The sequence below is a fragment of the Nyctereutes procyonoides genome, unplaced genomic scaffold (assembly GCF_905146905.1).
Source record: "Nyctereutes procyonoides isolate TBG_1078 unplaced genomic scaffold, NYPRO_anot_genome, whole genome shotgun sequence".
Taxonomy (NCBI): Eukaryota; Metazoa; Chordata; class Mammalia; order Carnivora; family Canidae; genus Nyctereutes; species Nyctereutes procyonoides.
The window spans coordinates 2811693-2827501 of NW_026575034.1; the positions used below are offsets into that span (position 1 = coordinate 2811693).

A 15809-nucleotide genomic window follows, 5' to 3' on the forward strand; every position below is an offset into this window, starting at 1 on the left:
TTGTGAGGCTTATTTATGTGAACACTTAGCCTAATTATCACAGTTTCACGTACATTCAAGAATTGAAACTGATTTTGTTTTTGGGTATAGTAGTACTATAATATTGAACTGTTTAAAAAACAAAATGAAAACATTATCTATGAAAGTCCCTTATTTTAAATTCTCTTTTCTTTCCTAATTTCTTGAAGAGTCATTCGGGGTGCAAGCATGGTGCAGCAGTTCCCCAACCTGACTGGAACTGTCCATCTGGAGAGTCTGTAAGTGTGGCTGTTTGAAGAGGGGTAGTATGAAAATAACACGCGGGCCTCCTCGCCGGGTGCCAGTGCTTTCTGATGATGATGATGGGTTTGCGTTGGTTCCTGCACTCTCTGTTTGTGAATGGCATGCATAGAGATGGATATGTATGGATATTAGATCTGAGGAGTTCACTGAAAATACAAGGCAGTAAGCAAACACCAGATTTGAGGCAGTGCTTTGGGAACTCACAAGTGGCGCAGCTGATGTAGGGTGTCCGAGGAAGCTTTAGGGAGGAAGGGTGACATTTTATTTTATTTTATTTTATTTTATTTTATTTTTATTTTATTTTATTTTATTTTATTTTATTTTATTTTATTTTATTTTATTTTAAGATTCTTATTTATTTATTCATGAGAGAGAGAGAGAGGGAGAGAAAGAGAGAGACAGAGACAGAGGCAAAGACACAGGCAGAGGGAGAAGCAGGCTCCATGCAGGACAGAGGCAAAGACACAGGCAGAGGGAGAGACAGGCTCCATGCAGGGAGCCTGATGTGGGACTCGATCCTGGACTCCAGGATCACACCCTGGGCTGAAGGCAAGGGCTAAACCGCTGAGCCACCCAGGGATCCCCAGGAAGGGTAACATTCTCAAAATTGAATACTCTCAGGTTTCCCAGAGTTGGGTTTTCTATTTAGAAAGGCAGGGTTTAGCAAAATGGGGAATACTGATCATTTCCTCAGGGATGGCATACAGGTGATCGTATAGAGCTAGACTTGCGCGTGTTTAATGGAATGCGGTGTGACCTGGAGACATCGGGGAAATCATTTGGGTCACAGTTAAAATGGCAGCCTTTGAACATTGAACACGTGGTTATGGCAGATCTTCCCAGTGGATGGTCTGTGAATGGGGTACGTATGGGTCCGAGCGTTTGCTGACCTTGCAGGCAGCCAGGAGAAGCACGAGGTGGCTAAGGGTCTCCAGCCACAAGGAGCCTTAGCAGAGGGGGTCACATTAATGTTACAGTGTTCACGTATGCCAAGAGGTAAGGAGAAAGAGGTCAGGAACACAGGGCTCAGGGGTTTAAACTTGACTGTTCAGGATGTGTCGGGTATGTTCTAGCAGGTGGCGTGAGGAGGGTAGCAGGGACCCGAGATGGGAAGAACCACAAGGAGGCCCTGGGAATAATCCCCTTGCTAAGGGAACACCTTCACCTCCACTGGCGTTCCCCCTGTGTGGCCTGAGACCCCTCCACCCCTCTGTGCATCATTTCATGCGTGATCTGCGCAGCCGCAGTAGCAATGAAGAGGGGGTCAGATGCTGGAAGCAGCCCCAAGGGGAAAGCACAGGACTCGGTGTTGACCGCAGGTGGGAACATGGAAAGGGAGCGGGGAAGAGAGGACATTTCCGAATGGTGAGTTGGGTTGCCTGAAAACACAGAAACAAAGTTCGGGGCGCAGGATGCTAAGTTGCCTTGGCAGTTTGGGTGTGAGGCCGCGTTGCAGGGGATTGTAGTCAGGCTGCGGCCGTGGATTACCGTTGTCGTTGGACCACGTGAGAAGGCAGTCTCGTCGTCTGGGCAATATCAACGTCTTGTGGCACAAGCTTTTCGGCCTTCCTATGCAAATGAGACCCATAAAGGAGGGCTGATCCCACACGCCTGACCTCAAGGAGTCGGTGGGCAGGGGGATACAGTCTCTGGTTCATCTGCAATCCTGGGTGTCTTTGTGTACGTGAGAATCGCGTTTTGTTCACCATCTCAACTTGGACCATTTCTTAGATGAACAATGTTTTTCCACAGGACCTTGACGGGCACAAAGATAAGCAGCATATCCAGTAACTTGTGCCAAGAACAAAAGATGCTTAGGACTTTGTAAGTCGGGTCCCTCTTCCCTTCCCATACCTTTTCTTTTTATACCGAGTTTTATTTTTGATGAGCTATTTTCATTGACTGATTTTAAGGTAGAATTATGTCTTCTTTGTTCCCTTTATGGAAATGAGCAGGTTTTTTAGTGACCTTAGGGTCGGTCGTGTATATTTCAATTTGGTTTTAGGGTTATGTGGATGTCACACATCTTGTGACTTTTACTTTGAACAGAGTGAAACCAGACAGGCTCTTCCTGGGTATTTTTCTTACCTGGGCTCCCTTGTCCTTCTTCGAGATGCCCCAGGAGAGTCAGCTCTCCACAATTTTCTCTCTCATCCATAACCTAAGCAGAGCCCCAATCTTTCTTGGGTCAGGAACCAGCTAAGCATGGAGCTTTCCAAAAACTTTAAACTCTCCTGGAAATTAAAAGTAAATAAAGGATGTCGAAATGTCACAAGAACAAACAATGAAGTCACTAAGTTGTTAATAAGTATTCAGCGGAGAGAGTAACGAAATAAGTGACTGACTGATTACGCAAATCATTAAATGCTCTGGAGCATCGAGCATCGTGATCACTACTGAGGAAACACTGCAGTGGGATCAGCTGAGTTATTGAGTCTTCAAATTTAAGAAAATTTTTCAGAAGATGCGAGCTCTGCGTACCACTCTTCACAGCTTTATTATTAAATAATAACAGAGAAATGATTTATAATATAAACAGTACTATAAAGATATAAATTACCACTGAGACATTATTTTTATGGATTTTCCATATTATATGTTTATGTATTTCTTTTCTATGCTTAATGTTTTTTAATTTTATTTAATTTTTTTAAAAATTTAAGTGTTTTTAATATATTTTATATTGTCTATACTCATTATTATGTACATGAAGTTTGCAAATCTTAAGCCTGTTCTATCACTAAGGCACTCTAGAAGGTTACAAGTCTTAGAAAAAAAAAATAGTTGCTTTTTTTCAGCGCTCTCTTTGTTTTAGATCTTCTTACCTGGACTCCCTGAGTATAGCTCTTTTAATTTAGTATTCTGTTGCTAAATACTTAGTATTTGATACTTTGATACTCCTGAGCATAGCTCTTTTAACTTAGTATTCTGATAACGTAGAAATTAATTTGTTAATTTTTGTTGTTTTAAGGGACTTGTCTTACAACAATATAAAAGACCTTCCAAGCTTTAATGGTTGCCATGCTCTGGAAGAAATGTAAGTGGGTCTTTGATATATACTCTTTTTGCTGTGGTTTATTGTTGATTCATCGAACGAACAGGTTCTATTTTAAATAATGGCTTTACTATTAAGAATTCAGAAATATTAAGGGAAGACATGCGTATAGTCAAGTGTTCCTGTGAATAAATGTCAAATCGTACTAGGTATGGTCGTGCAGCCAGCGTTTATTGGGTACTTATTGGGCATTCTGTGAGATATCATGGGTGGAGGGCTGTGTACACCAAACAAACACGCAAACAAAACCTGTTCCTGGCTATTGAGGGAAACCAAACGTGGACACCTACTGTGTACCTATAAGCTCTGGTGGAAGTTGGTTTGGAGCAGGGAGAGGAAGGGGTTCTTTCTCCCTTTCCTGATCCCTTTCTTCCTACAGCATTTGGTATGGTTGTCTTGTCCTGAGTCCTTTTTTTTTTTTTTCTTTACCATGTTGCCTTCCTGCTCTCCTGAGTGAGGTTGCTAAGGAATTTAGTTAGTACACGTTAATTCCCAGTATCCATTGGGATGGAATACCAGTTAGTCCAACCCTTTGGTGTTACAACCGAGGAAATGGCGGTTCTCTTTACTTTCAACGAGATCAATCAGTGTTAATCATGAATTTAAACTGAGAAAAAGTTGAAGAGATGTTCTCTTTCAAACTCAAAAATATATATATATATATTTTTTAGTTCTCTGCAACGTAATCAGATCCACCAAATAAAAGAAGGTACTTTTCAAGGACTGGTCTCTCTGCGGATCCTGTAAGTTTCTCTTTGATTATTTAGAAATAAATACAATTTTTGTCCGCTTTTAAATTAATACATCATTATAATTCCCATAAGCGATACACTAAAAGATGCAATTTATTATGTATAAGTATTGTTCAAATTATACCACGTGGTGCTTTACCAATAATCTGCTTTCAGTATTTTTTTTTAACCTTTCGCTTTTTATTTAGTAATTTTTACCTTAGCTGATTTATGATACCGTACATTGGTAGGTGAAAAAGCGTAATGTGTGTATAACCTGAGAAATGGAGTTTGTTTTCTCGTGGTACTAATGAGGTTTGCAAGTGCATTAGGGCAGCGAGAGGCAAAGGGTCCAGCCTGCCTCCGATTTTGGCAAGTTAGGTTTTATTGGAGCACAGCCTTGCCCTTTCGTGTAAGCGTTGTCCAGGGCTGCTTTTACCATACTGTGGCAGAGTTGACTAGTAAGAGGCCATATGACCTAATGGTGGAAATATTTACCCCCTGGCCCTCCACACAAGAAATTTGCTGACCCTTGCACTGGGGTATGTATCATAACAAATATAGCTAATAATATGCAGCAGAAGCACTCATTGGAAAAAATGTATTTGTATTTGAGTGTGCATTTGTGCCAAATATTCTATTAAGCACTTGGAGATAGAGAGGTGGCTAAGACAGGCCTTGTCCCCGCCTTCACAGAACCTCAGTGCAGGAAACACAACACACTGAAATATAGTGAGCATTTTTTAAAATAACAGAGCAAATTTGGAAATTTGAAGATGGAGTGAAATTACATGTATTGAATCCTATCTTCCAGCAGCTCTCCAGTAAGACATTGAAAATGCTTTCTACTAGAAAATATTTTGTTAGAGGTTGGGATCCTTCCTTGTGCCTGACAGGCTTGCCGTGTGTGGGTCTGGGCAGTAGCGAGGAAGGGGGCTGGCTCCTAGCTGCCATCACTTCTGGAACGCTGATAAGCGACAACAATGAAAAGCTGGCCTTTCCATGATTCGGAACCAAGTTTGTCGGGCTGTCTGTTATCTGGGAGATGCGTAATGGAATGACTTTATCCAGCCTCTAACTTTCCATCAAGGCTCCGTCTAAGTGTGGTTGCAGATTATTTCTCTGTGTTATTAATTTCTCAGGGTGTGTTTTTGAATATAGTACAGCTCTGGTGTTGATATGGCTTTTATTTCCTGCTCGGGGGTGGGGTGGGGGGGAAAGAATGATATCTGAAGCCCTTCTGGAATGCTCTTGTTTACATATTGATTGTTTGTCTTCCGTGGGGGCCTTATCACTGACCTTTGAGAAGGCAAATAGTATGAAACCTGTTTTTATTTTCAGCTTTGTCAGGAGCCGAGTTTTTCTTCGCCTACTAAATAGTGCCAAAGGTTATATCACATCATTTATATTTTTGAACTGGTACCAGAATGATAAGGTGGAGAAAATTCACAACTGTTTTAAAACAGATGCCAGCTAGAATTACTGCGCCGTGGAACCCATTCCAAGAAATAGATTTTTGTGAAGGGGGGAGGGATTGAACATAAACACGAAGTTGTTGGACAAGATTAATAAGATTTGTTATCTTATCAGGGATACTGTGACTACTTCAGATTCCAAAGTATGGTCAAACTAACTGCAATTTGAATTTATTTGGAGAGATTAACATGCTCCTCTTGCCCTTGCAGAGATCTGAGTAGGAACCTGATCCATGAAATTCACAACAGAGCTTTTGCCAAGCTTGGGTCAATAACTAACCTGTAAGTTGATGATTTTGTGCAGTCATACCGTGAAGGTGATGCATAATCCACAGAAACTTGTGTCTTAGCATTGTCCCATGGAAGTATTTTTCTGTCCGGTTGCTCCCTTGCGTAAATGCGAACCTGCATTGATACGGTAATGCCTTCTCAGGTGGCAAGATGAATGCCAGGCCTGTTGTTTCAGCACAGCTGAACTTCCTCTTGGGGCTCTAATATTTATGATGTTTACACACGTACAGATGTTCTTGCATCTTAGGAGTCAATGTGAGCTCTCATTCACATTTCAGAGATATAAGTTTCAATGAATTAACTTCATTTCCTACGGAGGGCCTCAATGGACTAAATCAGCTGAAACTTGTTGGCAACTTGAAGCTAAAAGAAGCCTTGGCAGCAAAAGATTTTGTTAATCTCAGGTGTGTTTTTGCTTATTTTTCTTTTTTGTTGAAGCTATGGCGAGCCCCTAAATTATAGAGTATGCTGGATTTTTGCTGTGGTTCCCGGATTTTCTGGGAGGCTATAATTTAAGAGTATTTTCTACCTCAGTCCTCACAAATTTGGTAAAAAGTAGAACACAAGCATTATTTCCTAGATTTTGAGATCATGAATTGGAGCCCTTGAGACTGTCAGGGAGATAACATAGCCATTCATCAGACTGGCTTTTTTTTTTTTTTTTTTTTTTTTTTTACTTTTTACAGCAGATTTGTCACTAACACTGTAGCAGGAGCCACATAAATGTGAACCTACAGAAAACTGACACAATGCTATATTTCACAAAGACATTTTGATATAATAGAGACAGGACTTGCGGATAGTACTGTGGCAGAAGAGAATAGATATTTTTACTGTACTTTGGGAACAGAATAAATTCATTTAATGGTAAAAAGTTGCAAATGATCTGAGACATTACTTTTAACTGAAACTACGAGTATCATATGATAAATTAGGCATGGTTCATTCATGGGTTAAAGGAGTCTGATAAGATTTCACTTTAAACTGCAGTATTACTGCTAAATTTTAAATATGGGTTGTTTTAAAATCAGTTTTTAAAAGCTTATCTCAGATGAAGAGAGGAAGTCAGAGTTGTCATATGACACCAGAGTCTTTTCACAGATGGGGATACTGAGGCCCCAGAGAGGCTAGTGGCCAGCGTTTAAAGCATGTGACAGTCAGGTCTTTCTGACTCCCGGGGCTCTTAAAGCTGGAAGTACTTTCTACAAAACAAAAGCATCTGTGTGAGGTTGTTATTCAATGTAGGTTTTACCATTTTTTCCAGGTCTTTATCAGTACCATATGCTTATCAGTGTTGTGCATTTTGGGGTTGTGACTCGTATGCACATTCAAACACGGAAGATACCAGCCTCCAAGACCACAGTGTGGCAAAGGAGAAAGGCAAGTGCATGTACTTTTACGAACAGAACACTCTCGATGCCGCTGATTAAAGTCTCTCCTATTGTAATCGTTTGTGAAGGACAGATATGAAATACGTGAGAAAATGGCATTTGCTGTGTTACTGGCATCCTTAATATGTTACAAAGGCTCATGGAGGCTGAACTTAGGTCATGGACAAGAGAGAAGACTGCAGAGAAGTGTGGTTCTTTTCGATTGCATAAAGCTTGAATTAAACACAGTTCATGTCATCTATTCAGGTCCCACGGATGTAGCAGGTGTCACGAGCAGTGCGGAAAATGAAGAACATAGTCAAATAATTATCCACTGTACGCCCTCCACAGGTATGCCCTGCACATCTTGCTGCAGTTTCTTGCTTTCAGTGAATGTTAGGCAAACATATCTGAAAGTTGTGGGGAGAGATGTGATCTTTGTAACAGGAGTGGGACTGGATGATGTCATAAGGCCTCTGCCTTGAAGCGTGGTCTGTGTACCAGGAGCTCAGGCATCTCTTACAGAAGCTCGGTCCCAGGCTCACTGACTTGGGGTCTGGGTGTTCATAAGCTCCCCAGCGGGTTGTGTGCATTCAAAACGGAGAGGCACTTTCTGAGCACTTCTTGAACTCTAGGGCTAGTTCTGAAAGTTACTATCTGCAAGGATTTTTAGTGTTTTATATATATATATATATATATATATATATATATATATATATATATATCTTTTAATGCAACCTTGCTTTTCCTTTTCTTTCTACTCTATTTCATTGAACTTTAGTAGACTTGGGAAAGTCACGAAAATAAGACCGCGTATTTGGTTGTGACGTAACGTTGGATTATGCCTCATCTCTCAGGGAAGATGGATTTGGAATTCTGTGAAAGAAAAAATAATTGGCCACCTTGTGCGCTATGAAGTAGATTCTTTTTTTTTTTTAAGATTTTATTTATTTACTTATTTGAGAGAGAGCGAGTGAGAGAGCACAGGCAGGGGGAGGGGCAGAGGGAGAGGGAGAAGCAGACCCCCCGCTGAGCAGGGAGCCTGATGCGGGGCTCGATCCCAGGACCCTGAGGTCATCACTTGAGCCAAAGGCAGACGCTTAACCAGCTGAGCCCCCTGACCTCCCCGAGTCGTGAGCTTTTTAAGGGGCTGTGTTTGTATTCTTTTAATACTTGGTACAGTGCCTTGTGGAGAATGAGCTTAAGGTGACCAGATGAGCGAATGGAATTGGCAAGAATTATTTCAGTTTGGTCAATGTATTTGGTCTCTGAATGAATTGTTGGAAGTTAAGAGGGTGCAGCTCGCTGCCTCCCTGGCCTTTCTGGGGTCCTTGTGTTGGAAGAATGTGCCTAAGGACCTGACATCCCAATGGGAAGGGAAGAGCTTGGTTACAGGGGAGACTAGTCCTGAAGGGGCTGCAGCCGAGAGATCCGCGGCAGGCCTCCTCCCCACTCGGTTGTAACTACGCACAGACACCCACGGGCTCACTCAGAAGCAGGAGGTAGTGGCGCGTGGGGTCCTCCTGTTAGAACAAGAGGACGCAGCAGCTTTTCAAGGACAGAGACCTGGGTGGAGCCTGCTTCCCAGGCTTGTAGGGGAAAGTACCTCCACCTGCCAAACACTTGCAGCAGGGTGTCCTGTTCTCAAGCCAGAGGAGCCTACTCCCTCCTTCCTCGAAGGAGGATGAATTCAGATACAGAGAGAAAAGCGAAGGCTTCCTCTTAACACTCCCTGAGGGAGGAATAAAAATATTAATTACTTGATCAAAAGAATTTTTTTAAAGGTTCTTGTGATATTTGGAAGTCAGGGATATAGGCGTTACAGAGCTGGCTCACCAGGTCTGTGAATGTTTCAGTGATCTAAATGGTTTTATGGGACGGCTCCAGGGTCATGACAGTTCGAAGGATAAATCAGAACATGTGTTTAGGCAACTGTAACACATAGTTTTCTTGTGCTCTGTAAACAACATTTCGTTTTTCTTTACTAATTTTAAAATAAAATAGTTGTCATTTGTGACATAACTAGCCTGCCGGAGTCCGGAGTCCGTTACTAGAACATACAATTTAGTTACTGAATTAGTTCCTGCAATCCTAGTGTAAGTTGCACGGGGCCTCAGTGGATATGGCTTTGTATGCATTTAACATCCAGCGTGGTTTTGCCCTCGCTCCACTGTCTTATTGAATAACCTTTATCAGGGCAATCGAACACTTTGACATCTCAGTTTCTCTGGATGAAAAGTGGGTATAATAATGTCTATCTTAACCTACTTCATCAGGTTGCCCTTGAAAGTCATAAGAAATGTGGAAAAAAAAATAGACGTATACATACCTGTGTGTACATAAATAGTTTTTAAAAGCTGTATCAGCACTAGGAAGGAGGAAGAAAAGGACCTCGTATTTATTAAAGGCCAACAATGTACCTAGTGACCTGCTTAGGTACCTCATGTATATAATTTTACTTAAGCTACATGGTGCTGTGAATTAGGCAATATTATCCACGAGCGAGAAAATGAAATGTAGAGGGTTAAGCTGCTTTCTCAAGAGCAGCAAGTTATGAACCCTAAATTAAAACCCTCGTTTAGGGTCACCTGGGTGGCTCAGTGGTTTGGCGCCTGCCTTCAGCCCAGGGCGTGACCCCGGGGTCCTGGGATCGAGTCCCCCCATTCGGGTTCCCTGTAGGGAGTCTGCTTCTCCCTCGGCCTGTGTCTCTGCCTCTCTCTGGGTGTCTCTCATGAATAAATGAATAAAATCTTTTAAAAAATTAAAAAAAAAAACACCCTAGTTTATGTGATTCCAAGCCTTCAGTTTACCAAGTACTTTTCACGTATAAGACACTGTACTATATATATATATATGCATATCCCTGTATGGCTTTACCGAATATTTAATAAATAGCCTCGTCCAATGACTAAAATAGCTAAGAAATAGTAATTTTGAAAATTTGGTTCAATTCAGTTTTGGTAGCAGATTTAATCATCCTAAATGGACTGCCTTTAGTTTTTCTCTGAACCTATAGCATATGGGAATATGGTGTTTTCTAAATTGTCTTTTATTTCTCTCTCTTGTTTTAGGTGCTTTTAAGCCCTGTGAATATTTACTGGGAAGTTGGATGATCCGTCTTACTGTGTGGTTCATTTTCTTGGTCGCATTGTCTTTCAACCTGCTTGTCATTATAACCACATTTGCCTCTTGTTCATCTCTGCCTTCCTCCAAATTGTTCATAGGCCTGATTTCTGTATCCAACTTATTCATGGGAGCTTACACCGGCATCTTAACTTTTCTGGATGCCGTGTCCTGGGGCAGGTTCGCTGAATTTGGCATTTGGTGGGAGATCGGCAGTGGGTGCAGAATAGCGGGGTTCCTTGCTATTTTCTCCTCAGAAAGTGCCATATTTCTATTGATGTTGGCAGCTGTGGAAAGAAGCTTATCTGTCAAAGATATGATGAAAAATGGGAAAAGCAATCATCTGAAGCAGTTCCGGATTGCTGCCCTTTTTGCTTTCCTGGGAGCTGCAGCGGCAGGCTGTTTTCCACTTTTCCATAGAGGGGAATACTCTGCATCACCCCTGTGCTTGCCATTCCCCACAGGAGAAACGCCCTCGTTAGGATTTACTGTGACCTTAGTGCTATTAAACTCGTTAGCATTTTTATTAATGGCCATTATCTACACAAAACTTTACTGCAACTTGGAAAAAGAGGACCTTTCAGAGAACTCGCATTCTAGCATGATTAAGCATGTCGCCTGGCTCATCTTCACCAATTGCATCTTTTTCTGCCCCGTTGCGTTTTTCTCATTTGCGCCGTTGATCACCGCAATCTCCATCAGCCCTGAAATAATGAAGTCTGTTACGCTGATATTTTTCCCGTTGCCCGCTTGCCTGAATCCAGTCCTCTATGTTTTCTTCAACCCAAAGTTTAAAGAAGACTGGAAGTTACTGAAGCGACACATCACCAAGAAAAGCGGCTCGGTGTCAGTCTCCATCAGTAGCCAAGCAGGCTGCGTGGACCAGGATTTCTACTATGACTGTGGCATGTACTCGCATTTGCAGGGTAACCTGACTGTGTGTGACTGCTGTGAATCCTTTCTTTTGACAAAGCCAGTGTCCTGCAAACACTTAATAAAATCACACAGCTGTCCTGCGTTGGCCGTGGGTTCCTGCCAAAGACCAGACAGCTATTGGTCTGACTGTGGCACGCAATCGGCCCACTCCGATTATGCGGATGAAGAAGACTCCTTCGTCTCCGACAGTTCTGACCAGGTGCAGGCCTGTGGACGAGCCTGCTTCTATCAGAGTCGAGGATTCCCTTTGGTGCGCTATGCTTACAATCTACCACGAGTTAAAGACTGAACTGATGTGTCTGTAACTGTTTCCCCCCCATGAACCAAAATCCCAGCATTTATAGACTGAACCCTAGTCTCATCTTTCATCTGGGAAGCACTTCTGTGATCACTGCCTGGTGTGTCACTTAGAAGGAGGAGAGGGTGGCAGTTTATTTCTTAAACCAGATGTTTTCAAAGAACAAGTGCCTAAACGGTCAATCGATGAAAAAAAAAATGCAATGTCCAAGCAACGTGTGGTCTCTTTGGAACCAATTTGTAACTTGAAAAGATTTTATGTGTATCATAGCAATATAACATTAGGCTTTCCTGATCCATAAGGAGCAAATTGATACCTGTCTCTGAATTAAGCACAAGATGAAGAACAGCTGTTAATATTTTTTTAAGAATATTTTAAAATGTGATTTTATGTAACTAAGAAAAAAAATCTTGCTCATTTTACCTAATGTTGCATCATTAATCTCAGGACAACTTACTGCAGGGCCTAAAAAAAAAAAAAAAAAAAAAAAAAAAGGGATTGTCTCCCAGGTAGAGCTGTGAGAGTAGAGGAATAGGCATCGTCACCTTATTGCATTTTCTGGTCCCATCTTTGACATAATAGAATCATAAATTTTGTTTGACTTATAAAGCTAAAACCTGGAGATGTTTTTAAAACAATATTAACAACTGTTAGATTCTTAAAGAATAGCTCAACCTTTGTTTTCAGTCATTACACATTTCTTTGGTGAGATCACAGTGATTTTTTTCCTCTATGTCTTGTGACCACACTAGAAAAAAGTAAAGGACTAATTGTTGTGTGGGTTTGGTAGAGATTTGGATAACTACTAACTAATATGGGATTTCAGTAGTATCTGAGGGATTTGATGGCTCCGTGGGATGTTCTCATGAATAAACATTTCTTAATGTCATTGGCTGTACCAACATCTTCCAATTTTGTTGGTATGTTGTCTACGTAGAGTGTGAACTACACAGAAGGTAAACAGTGGTAAATTATTGTATCAGTTTGGAAGAAATTGGGAGTAATTATGACACAAAGCACTTAAAATTATTTCTTAGTGAGCTGGATTCTCCGGAACCTGTGCTATTACAAGGTAGCTTCCATATAGTTTTTCCTTACTGTGATTTAAATACAGAAGAGCCTATGCAACAGTTCAGATGCTGTGTTCTTGCGAGACAAAACAAATGTTTTATTAAAGGAAAAAAAATGAATAAAGCTTAGGCCTGTGTCTTCAGCAATTAGAATTTTTACTTGATTCTTATCTACGGACTTTTGACATGTCGCTATGTGGAGTCTTAAAGTTATAAATGTTCAGTATGTTTTTTGAACAATATGCTAAATCGATAGCAAACCCACTGCCATATTAGTTATTCAGGATATACTAAAAGACATTAAGCTAGATTGCAGTTTAATAATTAAACTGTATATACTGTGCATATAATGAATTTTTATCTTATGTAAATTATTTTTAGAACACAAGTTGGGAAATGTGGCTTCTGTTCATTTCGTTTATTTAAAGCTACCTCCTAAACTATAGTGGCTGCCAGTAGCAGAATGTTAAATTGTGGTTTATATACTTTTTTGCATTGTAAATAGTCTTGGTTGTACATTGTCCGTGTAATAAAAACAGAATCTTTGTATATCAAAATCATGTAGTTTGTATAAAATGCGGGAGGGATTTATTTACAGTGTGTTGTAATTTTGTAAGGCCAACTATTCACAAGTTTTTAAAGTTGCTATCATGTTTGTACATTTACACATCTGATAAATATTAAATCATAACTTGGTAAAAAAAATGTAACTAAAGGTTTTTCTTTTTCCAAAAGTCAAGTCACATAAAACTTTGCATACATTTAAAATATAGAATAGCAGATACGTAAACTATGTGGTAAATTGTGCTGTAGACGTAGTGGGAGATACACTATGACACGCAGTGTTTTGAATCACTGAAGTTCTAGAAATCTGGCAATCTGTTTTGCCTTAATGTGTAACGAGGTATGATCATGAATCTGCTGAACGTTAAAGTAAGCAAATTAAAACATTTTTTGAGTGAAGAGTATTAGAAGAAATGTTTGAAGAACACTTTGCTGAAATTTAGAGCTAAGTCTGAACCCTACACATGGAAAACAAATTGGGAAATTTAAGAGAATAGATCTTTATTGAAAAGCAAGTGATTGGACGGAGGGAGGAGGGGGCTGACTGGCTCAGTAGGCGGTGCGTGCCACTCTCCACCTCAGGGTCTTGGGTCCGAGCCCCGCATTGGGTGTAGAGATTACTCAGAAATAAAATCTTAAAAACAACAACAACAAATCACTGGGGCTCCCGGCTGGCTTAGTGGGTGGAGTGTGCGACTCGCCATCTTGGGTTGTAAGTTCCAGCCCCATGTTGAATGTAGCGATTACCTAAAAATAAATAATAGATAAAAGCAAACGATTTAAAATCCCACTTGTTACCAAATGTAGTCAGTTGCCCAAATGCTTAGATCTAAATATTCACAATCATGAAGCCCTTGTCTTACAGATGAGAAAATAGGCAGCTTGATGAAATTTAAGTGAATACCTAAGTCACACACAACAAATTAGAAACCAAATCAGCACCCAGTGCCTCTTAATTTGAGACATAGCTTTTTGGTTTCGTTCATTTATTTGTTTTAAACTTAAGTATATGTCTGGAATTCCCATAACAAAAAGGAGAATAGTATAATTACTCCTCCCATCCCTTCGGCCTTCAGCCCAGGCACCCATCACCCAAATGTGGCAATTATCAACAGCACAGGGTAAGTCTTGTTTCATCTCCACCCCATTCACTAACTCCTTCTAATCCGTCTGCCCCCTTGGATTAGTATTATTTTTTAAAGATTTACTTATTTATTTGGGGGGGGGGGAGGAGTTTTAAGCAGGGTCCCTGCTGAGCACGGAGCCAGACACAGGCCCGGGCCCAGACCTTTGAAACCATGACCTGAGCCGAAACTGAGATTTGACGCCCCACCCACTGCGCTACTCAGGGGGCACATGCCCCTTGAATTATTTTGAACTGGACCTAAGACACGTTTCATCTGTAAATATTTCAATATGTCTAGGGATAAATTTTTAAGTTGCTTAATATATTGCTACAAGGCTAACTGGTAACGGTGTTATTTCTGTAACAAAGTCAGGGGTTTTTAAGCCAAAGTTACTCAGTACAAGGTTTTACAAAGCTAGCAAAAAATATAAATTCATTTCAAATATATACTGTCAAAGTGAAAAAAAAATGAGTAGTGAGAAGTTTTACTAAATTAATATCCACAAACTTAAGGGGAGAGGCCTCCTTTTAAGCTTATTTATACGTTCACATATAATTCTACCAAACTTGAGGGGTGCCTGGGTGGCTCAGTTGGTAACGTGTCTGTCTTTGGCTTGGGTCGTGATCTCAGGGTCCTGGGATCCAGCCCCCCTACCTCGGCTCAGTGGGGAGTCTGTTGTCCCTCTCCTCACTCCCCCACCCCACTCCTGCTCGTACTGTCTCTCAAATAAACAAAAGAAGAAATCTTTAAAGAAAATTCTACCCAACTGTTGGCCTCTGCGTCTCAGCAATGACAAGGCCCTGCAAGAAGGGAGACCGCGGGACTCCGTCGTGTTCCAGCAGCAGCACCAGGGCCATGCACTGCTGCGTGGGGAGTCCCAGTGCTGCCACAGCTAGTGCAGGGCTTGGTCATCACGAGGATGCTGAGGCATCAAGGAGACGACATCCTTTGTTTTATGAGACATTTTGAGGAGGCAGAGAGGTGCACGACCTCTTAGCTTCCTACACCAAGAGGGGAAGAAGTGTGCAAGTTTGGGAGTTTAAACGGCCCAATTTATCATTTACTGTTTTCTCTGTCACGTCCTGTGCCAGAAACTTTGGCTTTCCTAAGTCCTGACTCACTGCTTTGCAACAGGGGAAGAACCTGCCATAGCCTCCCAGTCCTATTATCGCATTAGTTCTCAAAGCTTCTGAACACTTGTTTAAGGAGACCTAGTGAGTAAGAGGAAAATCACTGGTTCGATTCCAGGTCCTTTATTATTATTTTCTTTATTTTATTTATTTATTTCATTTTTTTTTCCAGGTCCTTTTTTAAACTAAGACTTGTGCTCCTTCCTATTTTGCTTCGGGCCTGTCTTTGGGAAGAGCCCACGTTAAGTTTCCTATGAAGCCCCGGAGGGGCCCTTGGCCTTTCGATGCTGCTACTGATTCCGGGAAGGTTCTCCCAAGTGGTTTTAGCCAGATTTGCCAAAACCGAATAACTGGCGG

General features: G+C 41.2%; 1 protein-coding gene across 1 annotated transcript in view; it reads left to right on the plus strand.

Moving 5' to 3' along the window:
- LGR4 (leucine rich repeat containing G protein-coupled receptor 4) overlaps positions 1 to 13335 on the plus strand; it is a 98807-nt gene extending 85472 nt beyond the window's left edge. The window contains exons 10-18 of the mRNA XM_055317792.1: positions 189 to 257; positions 2035 to 2106; positions 3254 to 3319; positions 4009 to 4080; positions 5754 to 5825; positions 6113 to 6238; positions 7099 to 7214; positions 7472 to 7555; positions 10276 to 13335. Of these exons, the coding sequence (XP_055173767.1) occupies positions 189 to 257; positions 2035 to 2106; positions 3254 to 3319; positions 4009 to 4080; positions 5754 to 5825; positions 6113 to 6238; positions 7099 to 7214; positions 7472 to 7555; positions 10276 to 11552 (1954 nt within the window). The 3' untranslated portion in view covers positions 11553 to 13335. The remainder of the gene's footprint in view (positions 1 to 188; positions 258 to 2034; positions 2107 to 3253; positions 3320 to 4008; positions 4081 to 5753; positions 5826 to 6112; positions 6239 to 7098; positions 7215 to 7471; positions 7556 to 10275) is intronic.
- Positions 13336 to 15809: the final 2474 nt, after the last annotated feature.